This window comes from Porites lutea, chromosome 5 (assembly GCF_958299795.1).
Source record: "Porites lutea chromosome 5, jaPorLute2.1, whole genome shotgun sequence".
Classification (NCBI taxonomy): Eukaryota; Metazoa; Cnidaria; class Anthozoa; order Scleractinia; family Poritidae; genus Porites; species Porites lutea.
Window position 1 is genome coordinate 7,689,925 of NC_133205.1, and position 24,174 is coordinate 7,714,098.

Sequence of the window (24,174 nt, forward strand, 5' to 3'; positions counted from 1 at the left end):
AGTCTCCCCCGCAGACGTCCTTAGTGGGGCAGGAACGCACGACAAACCCCTAAGAACGTCTGCGTGGGAGGCTAATAGATATCTTGCAAGAATTTAATTAGATTATAATTTTACTATGAACAAATCTCTCTAGTTGTTCAGGTGATAATGGGCGTGAGTCCATTTTATCTGAATCGGTAAACTTTCCTTTCATTCCTGTTGATAAAAGAAAATTTACCAATCAAAAATGCATCCATTTTCTGTTCGACAACTTATTCTGTCGAGTTCGCCCCAAGTAAGAGAATCCAATCTTGGATTATGGATTCGTCCACGCCGTGGATTCCAGCCTCGTACCTAGGCCAGTTCTCGCTATCCGAGTTACCAGAGGAGGCTTGGAACCGAGTGCGATAGAGTCCTCGGCGAATTTCCCGACAAGCTTGACAGGTGACGTCACATCCGAAATCGCCGAGGACGACTGGGAACGAGGCTGCGTGGATTCCAGATTACAGATGCCGTATTCCGGATTCTTTATCAATGGTTAGAGGGATTCCGGATTCTAAAAGCTGTTTTCCGGATTTCAAACCCCGGGATTCCGGATTCCACAGCAAAAATTTGATGCAATCTGGATTCCAGAAGCAAAAATTTCCCCGATTCCGGAGGGGCCATGTCGAGTCAAAAACAAGCCACAGTCTATTCGTGCAGTCGCACGAACGGGAAGTTTGTCATAGAGCCCCATAAATCAACATGCTAGAAAATTTCATGCTGACTTTCTGAGACGCTATTTTGTCGTTTGGCAACTTATATCAAGTCCCCAAAGACTGTCCATTCGTAAAATTCAAACGGTAGGAACACTTCGCTGCAGTTGCAAAGCCCCTCATATCATTTAAAGATTTTTGAAGTCTCCAATAAAATCAATTTCCGTTTACTGACAACTCATTCTTCCAGTTTGACAATGATTTTGTCTACTTATGGAGCCGGTATGTAGGAGTCGACGACTCACTGTATGGTCTTTTATGCTTGGCAATTTCCAGCTCTCTTAAATGAGATGCACTTTTCCGTTTGACAAATTAAGTCACTCTGCCGAATTCTTCGGAGTAGAAAATGATTCTATCCATTCGTAAGACACGTACAAACCGACAATTTTTTGTAGGGCCCTTTACAATAGGCAATTTACAATTCTCTTAGATAAGATACATTTTTCGGTTCGAAATCTAATTCTTTCGAGTCGACAATTACTTTTTCTGTTCATCCTGGGCTCGTACCGTGAATAGACAACTATGTTGCAGGTCCCTGTAAGCTTGACAGTTTTCTCCCACCGAACTCTCTCAAATGAGAAAGACCACCAATCGAAATCTTTGACAGTTACTTGTGGAACAGTACGTAGCAAACAGTAACAAACAATACTTAATCTTCAAGACTTACTAGGTGGAACAGGCAAACTGGTCCTCAAGAATGTCGAGGGTATCACTGTGTAATTTGTCCCGTCAGGTGCCTGCATTCCAACTTCTAAGTGATCATTTTGATGATCATCTTTCATTCTAGTTTCCATGTAATAATATTTTCCCTTCTCCAGAGGAATAGGAAGAGATATTTGGTTCGCATACCTGTATAGATTCATACATATAAGGTTGATTATATTACTGGTTGTCCCCGATATGGTCCTTTATTTAATCCCGTCACTGAAACTAAAAGCTCACTCTGTATTAGCCTGTTTACAGCCGCCTACTTCCCTCAAACATAATAGGGGACAGAGTGGAGGGAGGCTAACTTTATACACGCCTCTTCAATGTACAGATAAAGCGAGATGCACGTGCAGAGTTGCTGTTTTGCCTATTAACCTAGTACTGCCTTTTTGCCGTTCTCGTCGCTGTCGCTGTCGTCGTTGCTACGGCTCCATAGAATCGGGATTAGAGAGAGGAGGGAGAGACCGTACACAGGCTAACCCGGTACTGGCGAGGTGCTTTTTATCCGCTTTTCTTGATCGGGAGCAAAAGTTTATTAAAGCGTCTTTTGGGTGATCCATATGTACTAACCTGTTAGGAGACCAAGGGGCTCGTAGATCAATTAAGACTAATGTTCGTCTCGTTTCGATATATCAAAATTTATTCCTGTCTCTTAAGATCCGGGGATGAGTAAATATGACTTTTTAATTTTTATCCTCTTAACACTAAGCTGTGTTCGGTTCGCTGTTTTCGGCCAAAAGAAACTGAAATCAATAACATGGTACGTTGCGCCCTTCAGTCCTTTAGTCTGATACTCCAGTAGACTATTCTCAGTCCCACATTTTTCCGTAAGGTGGAGATCGAGCGCTGACCGACAGGGGCAGCCATCTTGGTTTTAAGTGTATTGAAAGAGGACCAGAATCCTGGATTAAAGATTGCCTTCTCTGACTATCCTGCACAGTCTATTCTGTTTAAGGTGGGGCAAACATTTACAAAATATACTATTAATAGAAGCTTTTATCTCACCTGTCAAACTCATATGGAGCAGTTGGAAATCCTCCTGCTACGTAAGAAATCGTTGACTTTGAGTCAGGTTTCTCATTGGTACTAAGAAACAGCTGGCTTCCAGCGTTAGAAGCTGAGAAAAGAGTTATCAACTACGATCAGTAAAATTTTCTTTCGCAGCCGTTATTAGGAGGCTTAAGCAACTACGACAACGGCTGCAACGGGAACGTCAAAAACCAACTGATTTTATCACAGGCGGCCCAGACGTAGTGTGTATCAATATATTAATATTCACATGGACAAAATGGGATGAGTCGTCGAAACTCCCATGAACTAAAATTGTCCAAAAGTCAAACTATAACGAAACAAAGCTAAGATAACTTTAACTGAACGTCTCCTTCTTCTTCCTGGCCGGTTAAAGTGGCATTTTGTTGAGTTTTGCAATTGTAGGTTCTTTAGTGGATAGTACCTACGATTGTAAAACCCAAACAAAATGCCACTTTAACCGGCCAGGAGAAGGAGACGTTCAGTTAAAGGTATCTTAGCTTTGTTTTGTTATATTTTGACTTTTGGACTATTCTAGTTCATGAGAGTTTCGACGACTCATCCCATTTTGTCCATGTGAATATTAATATATTGCTACACACTACGTCTGGACAGCCTGTGATTTTATGAGCAAAACGCGGGTAAGTCGGCCTAGCCTCGATTAGCCTGCGTAGCATGGCGGTTTCGTCTAGCCGGGCGCACGAGCAACGAAGGCGCGAAATTCGCGCGCGAAGCGCGAGAACAAGCGGCGAGGCCGAGAAAAATAGAAACCAAGTTGCTCCCGCCCCAATCTCCTCGCGGTTTCTCTGCCCTCGCCCGCCCTTATTTACTTAGCGCGCCAAACCAAGACCGCCGTGCTACGCGGCTAAACCTCGATTTCCGCCGTTCTCCCGGGCTGGCCCATTTTTCGAAAGTCCCGGTAACTTATCGGGCCCTGAAAGCTGTTTGTGTTTCCCGTGTTTGCATCAGTTCAAGATCAAAGTTACAATAAAGGAGTCTTCATTACTTATCCCGTTGGGGGAGGGGGGGGGGGGGGGGCTCGGCAAAATCATGAGGGGAACAGAAACGTTTGAAGTGCTTCCTTTGGGGGAGGGGTTTGGGGGGATAGTTACTGTGTCAACATAGTTAGTGGGGGTAGATGTCAAACTTGTAATAACAATAATAATAATTATAATACTAATGTATTTTACAACACTTGAGATTTGAAGGCTGGAATCAAAGGTGAAGAGCTACTCTACCCAGACACATTGTCATATGGGTGTGCGTATGTGCTGAAGGAACACTAACTTGGCTGTCTCAATCTTTTGAGCTTTATAGATTTCATCAGTTTTCCTTAAAGGTTGAAGCCTGCTGTTTATAGGCGAGTAACTCTGGAAACCTGTGGTTTTAGCAGAGGTTGACACTGGTGATGCAGGACATAAGAGATAGCGATTTTGACAGTGAATCAACCGACAATGAAAGTGAGCTTACAGACGTTACTATGCCCAGTCAGGAGATTATTAGGCTCCTAGCCCAGTACAGCTTCAAGCAACAAATCTGGAAGAAGAGTGAGGCCAAAACAATTCTTGAATAACACATCGTTTGAATTATTTATTTGCACTTATATAAAGAATAGGGGGATGCCCGAGGGGGCAGTTTTAAAGATATTGAAAGTGGATCAGTAGAAAATGCGCCCCTTCCCTTCAATCAAGGATAAATAATGAACACTTTTGAAAATGATACGATGAAAATATCAGTTGACGAAGAAAAATTGGATAGTTTATGAGCTACTATTCAATTTTGTTTTGTTAGCTGTTAGCTTCATTGTATAATTTTAAAAACTATTAGAACTTCGATCTTGAATGTAAACACGGCAAACGTGAAACGGCTTTCAGGGTCCGAAAAGTTACCGGAACTTTCGAAGAAACCAGCCTGCGAATACAGCCTTTCTCCTTGCTCCTCGCCGCTAAGGGCGTTAAACGGGCTCATTTGTCTTTGCAGGGAGGAGAGTGGGCTCATTTCCCGTACAGCGGCTGGTGAGCGTACAGTTCTGCATGTGCAATACACTTTTTCATACATTTCTTTGGCGCCCACTGCACGACTATGACCTTGAAACTTCCCAGTGCGACCTACGAATTTCTCTGTTTAAACCTAAATACAGTCTTTAAGAATTCAACTCCAGGAAAAATCACTCACATTTGACAAATTAAGCGGGTCTAACTATACGCTTGAAACAACAAACATTCATTTCTTAGCGACGTTTTCACCGAAGTCGTCGTTAAGGTTGCTGAAGCTCTCTCTTGGCTGGGAATTAGTTAGCCTGCAGAGCAGGCGGGTTTTTTTAGTTTTTGTTTGTTTGTTTGTTTTTTCTTTCATTCAGAATTTTTCAGGCGAACGATAGCCTGTTCCAGGCGTTCAGATTGTGAGGAAGGGGCAAAGAAAAGTGAGCACGAAAAAACAGCGGGGCGAGGGTGGGGGTTAGGAGAGAACAAACCCTTCCCTCTTCATTTCCACTTCATTTCTTCTTCTTTTCTCTCTCCACTCTCCATTTTGCACGTCCACTCTCCACTATCTGAAAACTCCCTGAACGCCTGGAAGTCCCTGAAACGGGCTAAACGAGCCATCATGCTTGCCTTTGCAGAACATATATTTTCTTGATCACTCTAGTAATGAATTGTTAGCCTGTTAGTGGCGCCAATTCAGGAAGAAAGTAAAAAACTTTTACTAAATCTAATCTTACCACAATAAGCACATATATGTGTAAAGAGAGAATAGAAGGGAATGAGTAATTCCCTGAGGTAGTTAGAGACGAAACTAAACGAACAATTTCTTTCTCATATCCTTAAGTACGAATCGTCAAATGGACTTACAGAGCATAAAGTGGTAGATTCCGGTCTGCTGTGGAACAAAATACGTCCTTGCTCGAGCACCGAAATAATCAGCCCAATTCTGCGGTTGCTGGAAATCAGGAAGACATATTGTTTTCGATGGCAGCCTTGGATAACGAGGGTCCATGAGGAGGAATTGTATACGCTTATAATCTATTCGGTCCCATCTTTCTAAATAGATGCCGTTGGTAACTGAAATGGAAACATTCTCACTGATTTGTTGCAAATATTAATAAAACAAAAGTAAATTCGCGCGCTTTGCGTGTCAATTACCCCTATTTACTACTTGGTCCGGGTCACCCAGCTCTGTGAAAAAGCTGGGGTATGCTTACTGCAGTGGTAAATTGTATAAAACTTTTAAAGAAGTGTACCTTACAAGTGCAGACATTTTTTTAGAGATTGAGAGAGTGTCACAATGGCTACTGACACTTGGAAATTACAATTGTAAAAGATTTTTTAAATAGAGCTCAGTAAATGCAACTCCGACGCTAATATAGTTTGTTTTTTCTCATTGTTTTTTAGCCTGATGTCAAGCCTAAGCAAATGCGCAAACGTCATTCACTGAAATACTTTTTTCTGGTCACAACCTTTTGCATCTCAATTTATAATACTTATTTGATAGCCAAACTTCGTTGGAAAATCGATCTAGAAATAAACTGGTTTATGGAAACGCCACTGCATGGACACAAAGGAGGTGATCACTCCGGGTTATGGGCTCCCAAAGAAAAAAACTTATCTAGAAAATTACGGTTTTTGTTGTTATTGGCGCCCATGACGGTCAGAACAATTTTATCCTTTTTTTCTTACTGTTTACGGTGTCATAAAAAATTGGTAAAGAAGGCTATCATCTCAAACAACTAGCTACTACGTTTCTTTTGTTCTTATAAGCAAGCCGGTATCGTGCATCAATAGCTCTATATACAGCACACACCGAGCCGTTTATCATTTGGGAATTGGGTTTATAAAAGTCCCATATATTTGAATTAGCAATTTTTCTTTCAAATCGAGGTGAATAGTGGCGGAATAAATCGCGGCGAGGTAAATATCAGCGATCATTCGAGACAACTGTCAGCCAGGACCTTCTCTCCTTCTGCAACCTGCACGGCCGAACATCACGAGCCCGAGCGAGGTGAGGGGGGGGGGGGGGGGAGGGCTACTAGACAAAGCTTTATACAGGGAAAATACTCTCAGGGGTCCAACCCTTTACCCTTTTCTATACCATTTTTGACAGAAAAGGGACCCCTTTCGTATACCTTTTATTGACAACTATGGTACCCCTGCTACATACACGAAGCTTAACAGTCGGAGGTCGTGATTGATTGATACAGTATATCATTTATTAGTGAAGAACAACTAGGGGAGGGGATGGGGGACTTATTACTTTCTTTCCCTGAAAAGGGGGGCTTGTTAGTGGGAGGGGGCTTATTTGAGAGGGGGGCTTAATAGAGGATTTACGGTAATTCAGTTCATGATATTACTTACGGTTGCATGGTGGTTTCCAGGAACCAAACGTTCGCCGCTTTCTAACCAGTCCATGTTCAGCCTCTAGGATCAGCACAAAAACACAATCACTCTTTTTAATCAAGCAAATAAACCCGTGTCTCATCCCGACCTCCCACAGCCGTTCGGATGTTCGCGAGAGAGACAAAAGATTATTTTAGAAGCATCCAAAAACGAACAAGGATATCTTTGCTCCGTTACTAAAACTCAGTCATTAGAAAGATTTTAGCTTACAGTCACGTTTACGGCAAACGTGAATTTTCACCAGCTGACCAAGTTTTCTCTTTACTTGTTATAATCTGTACTTCAGATCTAGACCTTCAGATAAGGGGGGAGGCCCAGTCATTCAGATCCAGAGATAAGGGAAGGGGGGCGCCAGTCTCAAAAAAATTTTTTTCGGCCCTTCGGGCCTCTGTTTCGTCTAAAAGTAAGGGGGGCAAGGCCCGTGCCTTCCCGGCCCCTCCCCTGGATCCGCCACTGGGGTGATTCTGAATCTCTCCCATGGATCATACTTTCCCAACAGAAATTCGTTCGAGCCCTCTTAAAGAAATGCTTGGGGATATAACATGCCCCATTGTATGGTCTAAAAACCACCGTGGTTCAATAAGTTGAACTGACAAAACTGGGCTGAATCTTCCTGGCTATCCTTCTTTAAGAGTTTTTGTACTTAATTCTGAAATGCTTTTTTTGTAATTTGAAACCTCAGTTTGTTAATTATAAATAGTGAAAAATAAGTGCGTTCGAAAGTTGAACCGCTCTTTCCTGCAGACATTGATCCTCTGTGGTCTAGATTTAACACAAATAAAGAATTAGATACATTTGGATTCAGACTGACGCGGGTAAAACCATTTCGAGATAGATTTATCTCTAGGTATGAACACTAGATCGGCTTCGACATTTACTGTTGTGTTATTATAAAAAGTACTATAGATACGATCGTTTAATTTCTTTATCGTTTTTGTATGTTTCCTAATCTTATTACGTTCATTTTAGTTGAAAGACTGGCATAGAATGTAACCATTGGATCGCGAGAACGAAAAACATCAACGAAATAATTACAATGGTGCTAAAAGCACTTAACGTACCTGTTGATACGTGCTGTTTTTCCCTTTGTTGGCGCCCTTTTGAAAACTGAAAAATCAAAGTGTATACTACGCAGTAAAGAACTGCAGTTAAATACTTCATTGCACGTCGCTAGTTGACAACTAAACAGGGAAGTTACACGATTTTCTATTTGCGATGGTTAAATTACTTTTTGTCAGCCAGACATTGAAGTAAGATGATCCACCTGCTAGACACCTACACGGTAGATTCATAGAAAATCACTACCAGCTATCAGATGTTGTCAATGCAAATTGTCAGTTGAAAAAACAAATTAAAATAATAATAATAATGATAACAATAATAATAATAAAACGGTAGATTTGACTACCAGCTACTTCTGTGGTATTACAGTTGTTGAAGTGTGGGATACCTAGTAAAGTCCAGCCTCCCTTAATTTTTTACCCAAATAGGAAAAGAAAATGCAGAAAAAAAGAAGAGAAAGAAAAATAAAACAAATAAACAAATATTGTATAAGATTAACATAAAAATCATTGCTTAGATGATTTCCTCCGTACAAAAGTAAAGTAACTTTCTGCTCTTATCATCGAAGGGATAAGATTCCATTTTCATTATTCCATTTTTCGGAAGGAAGCTAAACAAATGATAGTCAGCGAGCGTTGAGTTGAATATACTTCGAGTGGCTTGCGACTGCTTCTAGCTAGTACCGTGGTATTGGTAAAGTAATCATGTTGTTGAGTGCTTGGTACGTACAATGTTAGAAACTTTTGATTTTTCTTCTTTCTTTCAAAAATTCTATGAACAACAAACCCATCATTGGCGACACCCTAGGATTCCAGTCTTAATCTTGTCTTATAAATCTTGCTGCTCGGCTTTTGACCGCTCCAACCTTGTCTATGTGATTTTGCTGGTAGGTATCTCTTACACCAGAGGCAAATTCTAAATGAAGTCTAAAAACACATACATTGCGGCTAGTGGCTGACGTTACTAGTGTTCCAGAATGCTATAACTAATTTTAGAGTTCCAATGCCTTTCACTGACGGAAATAAAGCTACATGGTTAGTTGTTTTCTGCTTTAATTAGGGAGCTGATAACTCCGGCCACTAAAGTGGGCGTTCCTTGTCAAGCCTCTAGAGAAATCTTGCAAGAATTTAATAGGGTGAGAATTTTACTATGCAAAAATCTTTCTAGGTCTTTTAGTTGATAATGGTGTGAGTCCATTCCATTTGAAATGGTAAATTTTCCTTTCGTTCATTCCTATTGACAAAGGAAAATTTCCCAATCGAAAATGCATCCATTTTCTGTTCGACAACTTATTCTGTCGAGTCAAAAACAAACCTGTTTATTCGTGCAATCGCACGAACAAGCAGTTTGTTTCAGAGCACCATCAACGTGCTGGAGAATTTCCTGCTAACTTTCTGATATATTATGTGACGCAATTTTATCGTTTGGGAACTTATATTATGTCAAGTCCACAAAGATTCAATCTTTCCACTCGTTAAATTCGAACGAGAGGACAATTTGTTGCAGAGCCCCTCATATCATTAAAAGATCTTTGAAGTCTCTCTAAATGAGTTGCATTGTTCGAACTCATTATGCGTTCATCGCTGCCGCGGCGATGACCGGCGGCAGACGAGTTGTGGGCTTCGTTCAGCAGTCATGCGAAAAAAACACGAAAAATCCAAAGCAACGTGAGAAGTATCTTTATCCACGTTACCCGCGGGGTTTATCTCGAGACGAATGTAGAATAGGGCACGCCCTTCTCTTAGCCCTTTATACATTCTTTTGTGACAACTCCTTTTTCGCAGTTGACAATGATTTTCAATTTCTCTATTTATATATACAGCTCATACGAGTCGACAACTCGTTGTGTGGTCATTGCTGGGCAATTTCCAGCTCTCTTAAATGAGATGCATTTTTCCGTTCGACAAATAACGTCACTCTGCCGGATCTTCCATGCAAGTAGAAAACGATTCCATCCATTCATACTACACGTGCGAACCAACCATTTGTTAAATGGGCCCTTTACACTTGGCAATGACTTTTTCTATTCATACGCCTCGTATCGTGAGTCGACAGCCGTGTTGCGGGGCCCTTTAAACTTGACAGTTTCCTCCCACCGAACTCTTTCACGTGAGATACATTTTGCCGACCACCGATCGAAACCTGGCATTTATGGTGGCTGTTTAGGAGAAGTTCATTTGTATAGTTCTTTTACAGTTACTAGTGATTTGTTGGCTTCAAACAGTACATAACTTGCCAGACTTACTTGGTGGAACAGGCAAAGTGGTCCTCAAAAAGGCCGAGGGTATCACTGTGTAATTTTTGCCGTCAGGTGTCTGCATTCCAACTTCTAAGTGATCATTTTGATGATCGTCTTTCATTATAGTTTCCATGTAATAATATTTTCCCTTCTTCAGAGAAATAGGAAGTGATATTTGACCGCTATACCTGTATAGATTCATACATGTAAGGTTGATTATATTACTGGTTGTCCCCGATATGGTCCTTTATTTAATCCCGTCACCCAATCTGACCCTTTAAGCTTAATTGAAAAACAGTAAAAATAAAACGTACGTTGATAAGCACTGCTCTAGATTGTTTCGGGGCGCTTTTTGTACTTGCTTCGGGTAAGCCTCTCCGTTTATAAGCCCTCCCTGTGCGGTACATGCTCAGTTGTTGTGCAGTGCATTCATTTAGAAATGTGCGATAGACTTATGGCCAAATTCGATGTATCGCGCTGCGCATTTTGCAAACTTCGAAGGATTTTGGGTTTTTCTGTTCCGTCAATCATCTTCGCGAACCTCTTAGGAGACACATGTTTACTTGTGATTGGTGCATTTCGATCCACTTTGTTTTTGTTTCTGTGATGGCCCTGTTTCGGGCAATGATCGACTAGTTTTCTTCGAAGATTTTCTGAACTTTCTCATTCTTGTCTCTTGCATTGGAAAAATAAAGCAATGTCTGTCTCCTGCCCTCGACTAAAATTTCATTCATCATCGCGATTTCCTTCGCTATTCTTGAGCAGTCTAAAGTCATTTTCAGTTTTGTTTTTGCCGGCCAAGCTGAGCGAGTGCGTTGCATTGTGATTTGCATTAACTCCACCCCACTCAAGAGAGTGACGGAACAGAAAAACCCATTCGAAGTTTGCAAACGCGTAGCGCGATACAACGAATTTGGCTATAATACACGACTACAAATTATAAACATTACAACAACTTAAACGAGCTCGGCTCGAAACGCTACGAGCCTGGTGGTAGAAGAAACAAGAACTCTTTGATATTTAGCCTGTACAGCCCCTGAAATGATCCGTCATGAAATGATCCCAACCCTAAAATGATCCCCAAATCGACCCCCAAATGATCCCCAATTCTCTTCACGTCGACCCCGAAATGATCCCCATTTAATTTTAGGGATGGAATGATATCCTAGAACTATGGATCGTGCAAAATGCACAACATTATAACTTAAGCTTCACTACAATAATCTTCACTTGCCAAACATGACATTAATCTGGGATTACACTTTGAACTGAATTAAACGAAAATATTAGTATCAAAAAATAAACAAAGTCAAGTATATTTTTAGGAACACCGTGAACTGCAACTGATAATATCAAGAAACATAACATTTTTTAAAATCATTACTTAGGTGATTATAGCCCGGGTTTTAGAGAAAACTGCATAGATGTTAAATTCTAAGGCTGCGTGCAAACGGGCGCAACAACTCCCAACATTGTTGCGCCAACAATGTTGGGAGTTGTTGCGTTCGTGTTAGCAGTGGTGTGCAAACGGATGCAACAACTCCCAACAAGTTTGGGACCTGCAGTGCATCGTGGGAAGAATACAACCCATAAGTCTTTGTAATCCATGCGTAATGAGCGTGCGTGGCCCCAACAATGTTGGAAGAGCTGTGCAAACGGATCCAACATTGTTGTGCTACGCTTCGGCGATCACGGAACAAAAGAAATGTTGGGAGTTGTTGGCTGAAAAGTTTGACCGGTTTCAAACTTTGCGCAACAACACGCAACAACATCCAACAACATGCAACTGGGTGTGCAAACGGACGCAACATGTAACATCCAACAATGTTGAGAGTTGTTGGCCAGCAATGTTGCGTCCGTTTGCACGGGGCTTGAAAATGATCTTAAAACTGCATGCCTTGGATATTGAATTTTAAAAATGGTGTTTTAACACTTTTTAAAATCTTAAAATGATCTTGAAGATGCAAAAGTATACATAAAGGCGATTAGATGACAAAAGCGCTAAAGAATCACAAACTGTAGCGAAATGTTTAATGAAGGAAAAAAACCACTGCAGATACCGTGTACGATCAATCTTGCTCAACGTCGGATCCAAAAAGATCGTGATCAGTCAAAATAGGTCAAATTGAAAACGTTACAGTCAAGAAGACTTTAGTAGGTTTCAGTCTAAGTCTTGGGTCGGTTTTGTAAGTGCGTCAGTGCGAAGAATGTCGGAAGCTCGTTGTATTTGGATCTTAAGAAAGGTTTTGTCGCAGCCGCGATTACACTTTTCACTCTACAGGTGAGACTCACCACATCAAATCTCATATCACTTGTGAAACTTTTAATGTTATCTATTTGATTCAATGTCGCCTGTGTAATCTACAATTTGGAGAAACTAAACGTCGCCTCAAAGACCGTTTTAATGAACACAGACGACCTATACTCAACCCTACTGGTAATTACATCCATACTGCAGCAGCTTCAGAACATTTTCTAACCAGTAATCATTCCGACAATCATATGCTTTTGATTCCTATTGAAAAACTTAAAAATGGGCGTGATTCTTTCAGGAAAGCACGTAAAGCCCACCTTATCCATAAAGCTAAGACAATTGAACCTCTGGGCATCAATAAACGTGATGAACTGTAACTATATATAGTATATCTTTAATTTTTTTGTTATCTTGTCTTTTAAAGTAGCCACCATACCACGTCATACTATGTAATTTCCGGTCATAATTACTTCATATATATTTCTGTGAATTCGCGATATCTCAATAAACCTGATGAAGACTGGTATTGGCCAGTCGAAATATCGCAACTAAACTCTATTTCACTTTGTTTGATCAGTCGCTGCTAAAATCTTCTTGACTCAGACTCGTACCCAGTTGCTATTTAAGTGATTTTGGGATGAGAGAAGCTTGGGGAGTAGGTTGAGGCGCGCGCGGGGTCTCATGGGAAGGGTAGGAGGAAAAAATACTGTTCTTGACTGAAACGTTTTCAATTTGTAGCGAAATGTTAAACGCGATTTAAGAACGTAAACGCTGCAACAGATTTGTAATAATTCCGAGACGAAATACAAGTTCCATTCCAAGAATTAATTGGGGATCATTTCGGGGTCGGGATCATTTTGGGGGCTGTACAAGCCCAGGGCTTATAACGGACTCTTTAGCGAGATACATTTCTTTGTTTTGTTTTGTTTTGTTTTCTTTGCTTTTCTTTTTAACATCCCCAAGTCTCGAACTTTTCAGTTAATATTCCTAACTCTATACTGTGTTTGATACGCTGTTTTCTGCAAAAAGCTAGAAACTGAAATCAATAAAACGGCATGTTCATCCTCGAGTTTGTTTATAGATTGTTCCCAGTCCATTATTTTCTTTATATAAGATCGAGCTCGAGCGCTGACCGTTACGTGCGGCAATCTTGGTCTCAAATAAGCCGAAAAGGAAGGGACGAAGGAAAACTTTTCTTTCGTCCCTTCACATGAGTTCTCGCGCGCCTCAACCTAACCCCAATTTTCTCACACCCCAGAAAGAGATAAATAGCGACTGGGTACGAGTCTACCGAAACCGCCGAGGATTCAAGTGGATTTTCCACAGCTCATTCACAGGTTAGAGTCGGTAATTCAAAAACCAAAGACGGCCACCTGTAACTATCCTGAACCCTCTAGTCTATCTAAGGTGGATGAAACATTTTCAAAAAAAGACGCTATAACTGGAAAATTAATAGAACTTTTATCTCACCTGTCAAACTCAAATGGATATGTTGTAAATCCTCCATATATGTTAGAAATCTTTGACTTTGAGTCAGGTTTCTCATTGGTACTAAGATACAGCTCGCTTCCAGCGTCAGAAGCTGGAAAAAAAAAAGAGTTATGGTGTATGCATTGATTCCTAAGTTTCTTTTTTCTGTGTCACGGCTGGCTAGTTCATGGTGTTCATGATGTCAGTTGGTTGAATTATTACTTTTGAATACGGAGGTTAAGCATCAGGTTTACGTCAAACGACAAACGCAAATTCGTACCACGTGACCAACTTTCCTCTTTACTGGTCGTTTACTGTTCATTATTTCTACGCCCAAATTAGTAGTTTCGCGCAATTTTTTATTCATGAGAATTGCTTTTGAGCTCTTTTATCTACTCTTTTTCTATTTTGAGAAATTTTCAACTCGAACCTGACGTTTGCCGTTCGCCGTATACGTGAAGCTTAACTCTCTAATGACAAAATCACAAAGGGTTGCTTTACAAACAACAAAATGAACTTTGAAAAACAATTAGACTGAAAAGTTTTAGAAAAAACGATAATTGCAATCCGTTACACTCTTCTTCAAGTTTGTCTATCCGTGCCTCCTTTAGTAATGGCGGATCCAGGAGAGGGGCACGGGGGGCCCAGTCCCTTCCCCTTATTTTTTGGACCAAACTGTTTGCATTCACGGTCAAAATTTTAATAATTTTGAAAATGATAGAATGAACCAAGAGAGGATAAAGGGGACAGAGAAGGCATCCCCCATACACACCCTATTCCAAAGGTAATTCGTCTCGAGTTATTTTTAGAATCGGGATAAAGTTACCTCGCGCGCTGCGTGAATGTTTCGCGGAGGTTTCGCATGACTAAACGCCGTGCAAAACAGGTCGGGCGAAAGGCAATGAAAGCGTGAAGAGATCGAGAGCGTTTCTGAATATTGAAGCGAAATGAGTCGGCGTTCATCTGGGAAAATTGAATCGCTGCACTCTTTGACAACCCGTGAAATCAGTTGAACTCGAAGTTGTCGTAACCTCGGTGCTTTAATAAAATGAGAAATTTCGCCGCACTATTGAAACCGGTCGTTTGTATAATAAAGCAAGTAGGACGCCAAGTGTTATTGTTGAATAATAAAAGACTAACAAAAGAATAAATATCAAACCAGAAATTGCTCTCTTCAAACTGTAAATTATAAATGATCCTGAGAGAATATTTAGTGAGTTAAGGATTTCCCTGCTGTACTGTTAGCTCTATACAAGAAAGGCAGGGCTTTAGTAGTTTTCGTCGACAAAACAAATAGCAATATCGCTTTCCGCGTCTTCCGCCATTTTTTTCTGCGTCAATTCGTGAAGGACGCGTGGCTCTGAGCGTGGGTCATCCACGTGGAACACATTCGCGCTACGTGATTGGCTGTTGTCTAATTCCCCTTGGGATCTATGGTCTTAAAAATAACTCGAGACGAATTACCTATGGAATAGGGTGTGTATGGGGGATGCCTTCTCTGTCCCTTTTATCCTCTCTGGAATGAACCTATCGGTTAGCGAAGCAAAATTGACCGGTTACGTTTGTGTGGTAGGTAATGTGCTACTATTCAACAGTAGGTTTCGATTTTCAAATTTGCCTTCGGACCCAAAAAGTTACCGCGCCTTTCGAGGGGTGAACGGGCCCCAGGAGCCAGTTGAACCAACTGATTTTATCACAGGCGGCCCAGACGTAGTGTGTATCAATATATTAATATTCACATGGACAAAATGGGATGAGTCGTCGAAACTCCCATGAACTAAAATTGTCCAAAAGTCAAACTATAACGAAACAAAGCTAAGATAACTTTAACTGAACGTCTCCTTCTTCTTCCTGGCCGGTTAAAGTGGCATTTTGTTGAGTTTTGCAATTGTAGGTTCTTTAGTGGATAGTACCTACGATTGTAAAACCCAAACAAAATGCCACTTTAACTGGCCAGGAGAAGGAGACGTTCAGTTAAAGGTATCTTAGCTTTGTTTTGTTATATTTTGACTTTTGGACTATTCTAGTTCATGAGAGTTTCGACGACTCATCCCATTTTGTCCATGTGAATATTAATATATTGCTACACACTACGTCTGGACAGCCTGTGATTTTATGAGCAAAACGCGGGTACGTCGGCCTAGCCTCGATTAGCCTGCGTAGCATGGCGGTTTCGTCTAGCCGGGCGCACGAGCAACGAAGGCGCGAAATTCGCGCGCGAAGCGCGCTAGAACAAGCGGCGAGGCCGAAAAAAATAGAAACCAAGTTGCTCCCGCCCCAATCTCCTCGCGGTTTCTCTGCCCTCGCCCGCCCTTATTTACTTAGCGCGCCAAACCAAGACCGCCGTGCTACGCGGCTAAACCTCGATTTCCGCCGTTCTCCCGGGCTGGCCCATTTTTCGAAAGTCCCGGTAACTTATCGGGCCCTGAAAGCTGTTTGTGTTTGCCGTATTTGCATCAGTTCAAGATCAAAGTTACAATAAAGGAGTCTTCATTACTTATCCCGTTAGGGGGGGGGGGCTCGGCAAAATCATGAGGGGAACAGAAACGTTTGAAGTGCTTCCTTTGGGGGAGGGGTTTGGGGGGATAGTTACTGTGTCAACATAGTTAGTGGGGGTAGATGTCAAACTTGTAATAACAATAATAATAATTATAATACTAATGTATTTTACAACACTTGAACTTTTGAAGGCTGGAATCAAAGGTGAAGAGCTACTCTACCCAGACACATTGTCATATGGGTGAGCATATGTGCTGAAGGAACACTAACTTGGCTGTCTCAAACTTTTGAGCTTTATAGATTTCATCAGTTTTCCTTAAAGGTTGAAGCCTGCTGTTTATAGGCGAGTAACTCTGGAAACCTGTGGTTTTAGCAGAGGTTGACACTGGTGATGCAGGACATAAGAGATAGCGATTTTGACAGTGAATCAACCGACAATGAAAGTGAGCTTACAGACGTTACTATGCCCAGTCAGGAGATTATTAGGCTCCTAGCCCAGTACAGCTTCAAGCACCAAATCTGGAAGAAGAGTGAGGCCAAAACAATTCTTGAATAACACATCGTTTGAATTATTTATTTGCACTTATATAAAGAATAGGGGGATGCCCGAGGGGGCAGTTTTAAAGATATTGAAAGTGGATCAGTAGAAAATGCGCCCCTTCCCTTCAATCAAGGATAAATAATGAACACTTTTGAAAATGATACGATGAAAATATCAGTTGACGAAGAAAAATTGGATAGTTTATGAGCTACTATTCAATTTTGTTTTGTTAGCTGTTAGCTTCATTGTATAATTTTAAAAACTATTAGAACTTCGATCTTGAATGTAAACACGGCAAACGTGAAACGGCTTTCAGGGTCCGAAAAGTTACCGGAACTTTCGAAGAAACCAGCCTGCGAATACAGCCTTTCTCCTTGCTCTTCGCCGCTAAGGGCGTTAAACGGGCTCATTTGTCTTTGCAGGGAGGAGAGTGGGCTCATTTCCCGTACAGCGGCTGGTGAGCGTACAGTTCTGCACGTGCAACACACTTTTTCACACATTTCTTTGGCGCCCACTGCACGACTATGACCTTGAAACTTCCCAGGGCGACCTACGAATTTCTCTGTTTAAACCTAAATACAGTCTTTAAGAATTCAACTCAAGGAAAAATCACTCACATTTGACAAATTAAGCGGGTCTAACTATACGCTTGAAACAACAAACATTCATTTCTTAGCGACGTTTTCACCGAAGTCGTCGTTAAGGTTGCTGAAGCTCTCTCTTGGCTGGGAATTAGTTAGCCTGCAGAGCAGGCGGGTTTTTTTAGTTTTTGTTTGTTTGTTTGTTTTTTCTTTCATTCAGAATTTTTCAGGCGAACGATAGCCTGTTCCAGGCGTTCAGATTGTGAGGAAGGGGCAAAGAAAAGTGAGCACGAAAAAACAGCGGGGCGAGGGTGGGGGTTAGGAGAGAACAAACCCTTCCCTCTTCATTTCCACTTCATTTCTTCTTCTTTTCTCTCTCCACTCTCCATTTTGCACGTCCACTTTCCACTATCTGAAAACTCCCTGAACGCCTGGAAGTCCCTGAAACGGGCTAAACGAGCCATCATGCTTGCCTTTGCAGAACATATATTTTCTTGATCACTCTAGTAATGAATTGTTAGCCTCTTAGTGGCGCCAATTCACGAAGAAAGTAAAAAACTTTTCCTAAATCTAATCTTACCACAATAAGCACATATATGTGTAAAGAGAGAATAGAAGGGAATGAGTAATTCCCTGAGGTAGTTAGAGACGAAACTAAACGAACAATTTCTTTCTCATATCCTTAAGTACGAATCGTCAAATGGACTTACAGAGCATAAAGTGGTAGATTCCGGTCTGCTGTGGAACAAAATACGTCCTTGCTCGAGCACCGAAATAATCAGCCCAATTCTGCGGTTGCTGGAAATCAGGAAGACATATTGTTTTCGATGGCAGCCTTGGATAACGAGGGTCCATGAGGAGGAATTGTATACGCTTAAAATCTATTCGGTCCCATCTTTCTAAATAGATGCCGTTGGTAACTGAAATGGAAACATTCTCACTGATTTGTTGCAAATATTAATAAAACAAAAGTAAATTCGCGCGCTTTGCGTGTCAATTACCCCTATTTACTACTTGGTCCGGGTCACCCAGCTCTGTGAAAAAGCTGGGGTATGCTTACTGCAGTGGTAAATTGTATAAAACTTTTAAAGAAGTGTACCTTACAAGTGCAGACATTTTTTTAGAGATTGAGAGAGTGTCACAATGGCTACTGACACTTGGAAATTACAGTTGTAAAAGATTTATTAAATAGAGCTCAGTAAATGCAACTCCGACGCTAATATAGTTTGTTTTTTCTCATTGTTTTTTAGCCTGATGTCAAGCCTAAGCAAATGCGCAAACGTCATTCACTGAAATACTTTTTTCTGGTCACAACCTTTTGCATCTCAATTTATAATACTTATTTGATAGCCAAACTTCGTTGGAAAATCGATCTAGAAATAAACTGGTTTATGGAAACGCCACTGCATGGACACAAAGGAGGTGATCACTCCAGGTTATGGGCTCCCAAAGAAAAAAAGCTTATTTAGAAAAGTACGGTTTTTGTTGTTATTGGCGCCCATGACGGTCAGAACAATTTTTCCTTTTTTTGTTACTGTTTACGGTGTCATAAAAAATTGGTAAAGAAGGCTATCATCTCAAACAACTAGCTACTACGTTTCTTTTGTTCTTATAAGCAAGCCGGTATCGTGCATCAATAGCTCTATATACAGCACACACCGAGCCGTTTATCATTTGGGAAATGGGTTTATAAAAGTCCCATATATTTGAATTCGCAATTTTTCTTTCAAATCGAGGTGAATAGTGGCGGAATAAATCGCGGCGAGATAAATATCAGCGATCATTCGAGACAACTGTCAGCCAGGACCTTCTCTCCTTCTGCAACATGCACGGCCGAACATCAGGAGCCCGAGCGAGGTGGGCGGGGGGGTGGCTAGTACACAAAGCTTTATACAGGGAAACTACTCCCAGGGGTCCAACCCTTTACCCTTTTCTATACCATTTTTGACAGAAAAGGGACCCCTTTTCTATACCTTTTATTAGCAAATATGGTACCCCTGTCACATACACGAAGCTTAACAGTCGGAGGTCGTGATTGATTGATACAGTCTATCATTTATTAGTGAAGAATAATTAGGGGAGGGGATAGGGGCTTATTAACTTTCTTCCGCTGAAAAGGGGGGCTTATTAGAGGGAGGGGGAATATTTGAGAGGGGGGCTTAATAGAGGATTTACGGTAATTCCGTTCATGATATTACTTACGGTTGCATGGTGGTTTCCAGGAACCAAATGTTCGCCGCTTTCTAACCAGTCCATGTTCAGCCTCTAGGATCAGCACAAAAACACCATCACTCTTTTTAATCAAGAAAATAAACCCGTCTCTCATCCCACCCTCCCACAGCCGTTCGGATGTTCGCGAGAGAGACAAAGGATTATTTTAGAAGCATCCAAAAACGAACAAGGATATCTTTGCTCCGTTACTAAAACTCAGTTATTAGAAAGATTTAAGCTTACAGTCACGTTTATGGCAAACGTGAATTTTCACCAGCTGACCAAGTTTTCTCTTTACTTGTTATAATCTGTACTTCAGATCTAGACCTTCAGATAAGGGGGGAGGCCCAGTCATTCAGATCCAGAGATAAGGGAAGGGGGGCGCCAGTCTCAAAAAAATTTTTTTCGGCCATTCGGGCCTCTGTTTCGTCTAAAAGTAAGGGGGGCAAGGCCCGTGCCTTCCCGGCCCCTCTCCTGGATCCGCCACTGGGGTGATTCTGAATCTCTCCCATGGATCATACTTTCCCAACAGAAATTCGTTCGAGCCCTCTTAAAGAAATGCTTGGGGATATAACGTGCCCCATTGTATGGTCTAAAAACCACCGTGGTTCAATAAGTTGAACTGACAAAACTGGGCTGAATCTTCCTGGCTATCCTTCTTTGAGATTTTTTGTACTTAATTCTGAAATGCTTTTTCTGTAATTTGGAACCTCAGTTTGTTAATAATAAATAGTGAAAAATAAGTGCGTTCGAAAGTTGAACCTCTTTTTCCTGCAGACATTGATCCTCTGTGGTCTAGATTTAACACAAGTAAAGAATTAGATACATTTGGATTCAGACTGACGCGGGTAAAACCATTTCGAGATCGATTTATCTCTAGGTATTAACAGTAGATCGGCTTCAACATTTACTGTTGTGTTATTATAAAAAGTACTATAGATACGATCGTTTACTTTCTTTATCGTTTTTGTATGTTTCCTAATCTTATTACGTTCATTTTAGTTGAAAGACTGGCATAGAATGTAACCACTGGATCGCGAGAACGAAAAACATCAACGAAATAATTACAATGGTGCTAAAAGCACTTAACGTACCTGTTGATACGTGCTGTTTTTCCCTTTGTTGCCGCCCTTTTGAAAACTGAAAAATCAAAGTGTATACTGCGCAGTAAAGAACTGCAGTTAAATACTTCATTGCACGTCGCTAGTTGACAACTAAACAAGGACGTTTCACGATTTTCTATTAGCGATGGTTACAAAAGTTACTTTTTGTCAGCCAGACATTGAAGTAAGATGATCCACCTGCTGGACACCTACACGGCAGATTCATAGAAAATCACTACCAGCTATCAGATGTTGTCAATACAAATTGTCAGTTGAAAAAACAAATTAAAATAATAATAATAATAATAATAATAATAATAATAATAATAATAATAATAATAATAAAACGGTAGATTTAACTACCAGCTACTTCTGTAGTATTACAGTTGTTGAAGTGTGGGATACCTAGTAAAGTCCAGCCTCCCTTAATTTTTTACCCAAATGGGAAAAGAAAATGCAGAAAACAAGAAAAGAAAGAAAAATAAAACAAATAAACAAATATTGTATAAGATTAACATAAAAATCATTGCTTAGATGATTTCCTCCGTACAAAAGTAAAGTAACTTTCTGCTCTTATCATCGAAGGGATAAGATTGCATTTTTCGGAAGGAAGCTAAACAAATGATAGTCAGCGAGCGCTGAGTTGAATATATTTCGAGTGGCTTGCGACTGCTTTTAGCTAGTACCGTGGTATTGGTAAAGTAATCATGTTGTTGCGTGCTTGGTACGTACAATGTTGGAAACTATTGATTTTTCTTCTTTCTTTCAAAAATTCTATGAACAACAAACCCATCATTGGCGACACCCTAGGATTCCAGTCTTAATCTTGTCTTATAAATCTTGCTGCTCGTCTCTTGACCGCTCCAACCTTGTCTATGTGATTTTGCTGGTAGGTATCTCTTACACCAGAGGCAAATTCTAAATGAAGTCTAAAAACACATACATTGCGGCTAGTGGCTGACGTTACTAGTGTTCCAGAATGCTATAACTAATTTTAGAGTTCCAATGCCTTTCACTGACGGAAATAAAGCTACATGGTTAGTTGTTTTCTGCTTTAATTAGGGAGCTGATAACTCCGACCGCTAAAGTGGGCGTTCCTTGTCAAGCCTCTAGAGAAATCTTGCAAGAATTTAATAGGGTGAGAATTTTACTATGCAAAAATCTTTCTAGGTCTTTTAGTTGATAATGGTGTGAGTCCATTCCATTTGAATTGGTAAATTTTCCTTTCGTTCATTCCTATTGACAAAGGAAAATTTCCCAATCGAAAATGCATCCATTTTCTGTTCGACAACTTATTCTGTCGAGTCAAAAACAAACCTGTTTATTCGTGCAATCGTACGAACAAGCAGTTTGTCTCAGAGCACCTTGAATCAACGTGCTGGAGAATTTCCTGCTAACTCTCTGATATATTATGCAGTGATTATGAGACGCAATTTTATCGTTTGGGAACTTATATTATGTCAAGTCCACAAAGATTCAATCCTTCTTCTCGTTAAATTCGAACGAGAGGACGATTTGTTGCAGAGCCCCTCATATCATTTAAAGATCTTTGAAGTCTCTCTAAATGAGTTGCATTGTTCGAGCTCATTATGCATTCATCGCTGCCGTGGTGATGACCGGCGGCAGACGAGTTGTGGGCTTCGTTCAGCAGTCATGCGAAAAAAACACGAAAAATCCAAAGCAACGTGAGAAGTATCTTTATCCACGTTACCCGCGGGGTTGATCTCGAGACGAATGTAGAATAGGGCACGTCCTTCTCTTAGCCCTTTATACATTCTTTTGTGACAACTCCTTTTTCGCAGTTGCGATGATTTTCAATTTCTCTATTTATATATACGGCTCATACGAGTCGACAACTCGTTGTGTGGTCATTGCTGGGCAATTTCCAGCTCTCTTAAATGAGATGCATTTTTCCGTTCGACAAATAACGTCACTCTGCCGGATCTTCCATGCAAGTAGAAAATGATTCCATCCACTCGTACTACACGTGCGAACCAACAGTTTGTTAAATGGGCCCTTTACACTTGGCAATGACTTTTTCTATTCATACGCCTCGTATCGTGAGTCGACAGCCGTGTTGCGGGGCCCTTTAAACTTGACAGTTTCCTCCCACCGAACTCTTTCACGTGAGATACATTTTGCCGACCACCGATCGAAACCTGGCATTTATGGTGGCTGTTTAGGAGAAGTTCATTTGTATAATTCTTTTACAGTTATTACTGATTTGTTGGCTTCAAACAGTACTTAACTTGCCAGACTTACTTGGTGGAACAGGCAAAGTGGTCCTCAAGAAGGCCGAGGGTATCACTGTGTAATTTTTGCCGTCAGGTGTCTGCATTCCAACTTCTAAGTGATCATTTTGATGATCGTCTTTCATTATAGTTTCCATGTAATAATATTTTCCCTTCTTCAGAGAAATAGGAAGTGATATTTGGCTGCTATACCTGTATAGATTCATACATATAAGGTTGATTATATTACTGGTTGTCCCCGATATGGTCCTTTATTTAATCCCGTCACCCAATCTGACCCTTTGAAGCTTAATTAAAAAAAAGTAAAGATAAAACGTATGTTCATAAACACTGCTCTAGATTGTTTCGGGGCGCTTTTTGTACTTGCTTCGGGTATAAGCATCTCCATTTATAAGCCCTCCCTGTGCGGTACATGCTCAGTTGTTGTGCAGTGCATTCATTGAGAAATGTGCGATGGACTTATAGCCAAATTCGTTGTATCGCGCTGCGCATTTTGCAAACTTCGAAGGATTTTGGATTTTTCTATTCCGTCCATCATCTTAGCGAACCTCTTAGCAGACACATGTTTACTTGTGATTGGTGCATTTCGATCCACTTTGTTTTTGTTTCTGTGATGGCCTTATTTCGGGCAAAAATCGACTAGTTTTCTTCGAAGATTTTCTGAGCTTTCTCATTCTTGTCTCTTGCATTGGAAAAATAAAGCAATGTCTGTCTCCTGCCCTCGACAAAAAGTCCATTCGTCATCGCGATTTCCTTCGCTTTTCTTGAGCAGTCTAAAGTCATTCTCAGTTTTGTTTTTGCCGGCCAAGCTGAGCGAGTGCGTTGCATTGTGATTCGCATTAACTCCACCCCACTCAAGAGAGTGACGGAACAGAAAAACCCATTCGAAGTCTGCAAACGCGTAGCGCGATACAACGAATTTGGCTATAATACACGACTACAAATTATAAACATTACAACAACTTAAACGAGCTCGGGCTCGAAAAGCTACGAGCCTGGTGGTAGAAGAAACAAGAACTCTTTGATATTAAGCCTGTACAGCCCCCGAAATGATCCCCAACCCTGAAATGATCCCCAAATCGACCCCGAAATGATCCCCA

The 24,174-nt window shown here is 40.9% G+C and overlaps 1 protein-coding gene across 1 annotated transcript in view; it reads right to left on the minus strand.

The window, feature by feature from the left end:
• Positions 1-23,199, minus strand: part of LOC140937838 (uncharacterized) — a 39,855-nt gene extending 16,656 nt beyond the window's left edge. The window contains exons 1-6 of the mRNA XM_073387414.1: positions 23,085-23,199; positions 13,888-13,999; positions 10,170-10,351; positions 6,821-6,883; positions 5,321-5,530; positions 2,448-2,559 (exon numbers count right to left, since the gene is read on the minus strand). Of these exons, the coding sequence (XP_073243515.1) occupies positions 2,448-2,559; positions 5,321-5,530; positions 6,821-6,883; positions 10,170-10,351; positions 13,888-13,999; positions 23,085-23,199 (794 nt within the window). The remainder of the gene's footprint in view (positions 1-2,447; positions 2,560-5,320; positions 5,531-6,820; positions 6,884-10,169; positions 10,352-13,887; positions 14,000-23,084) is intronic.
• Positions 23,200-24,174: the final 975 nt, after the last annotated feature.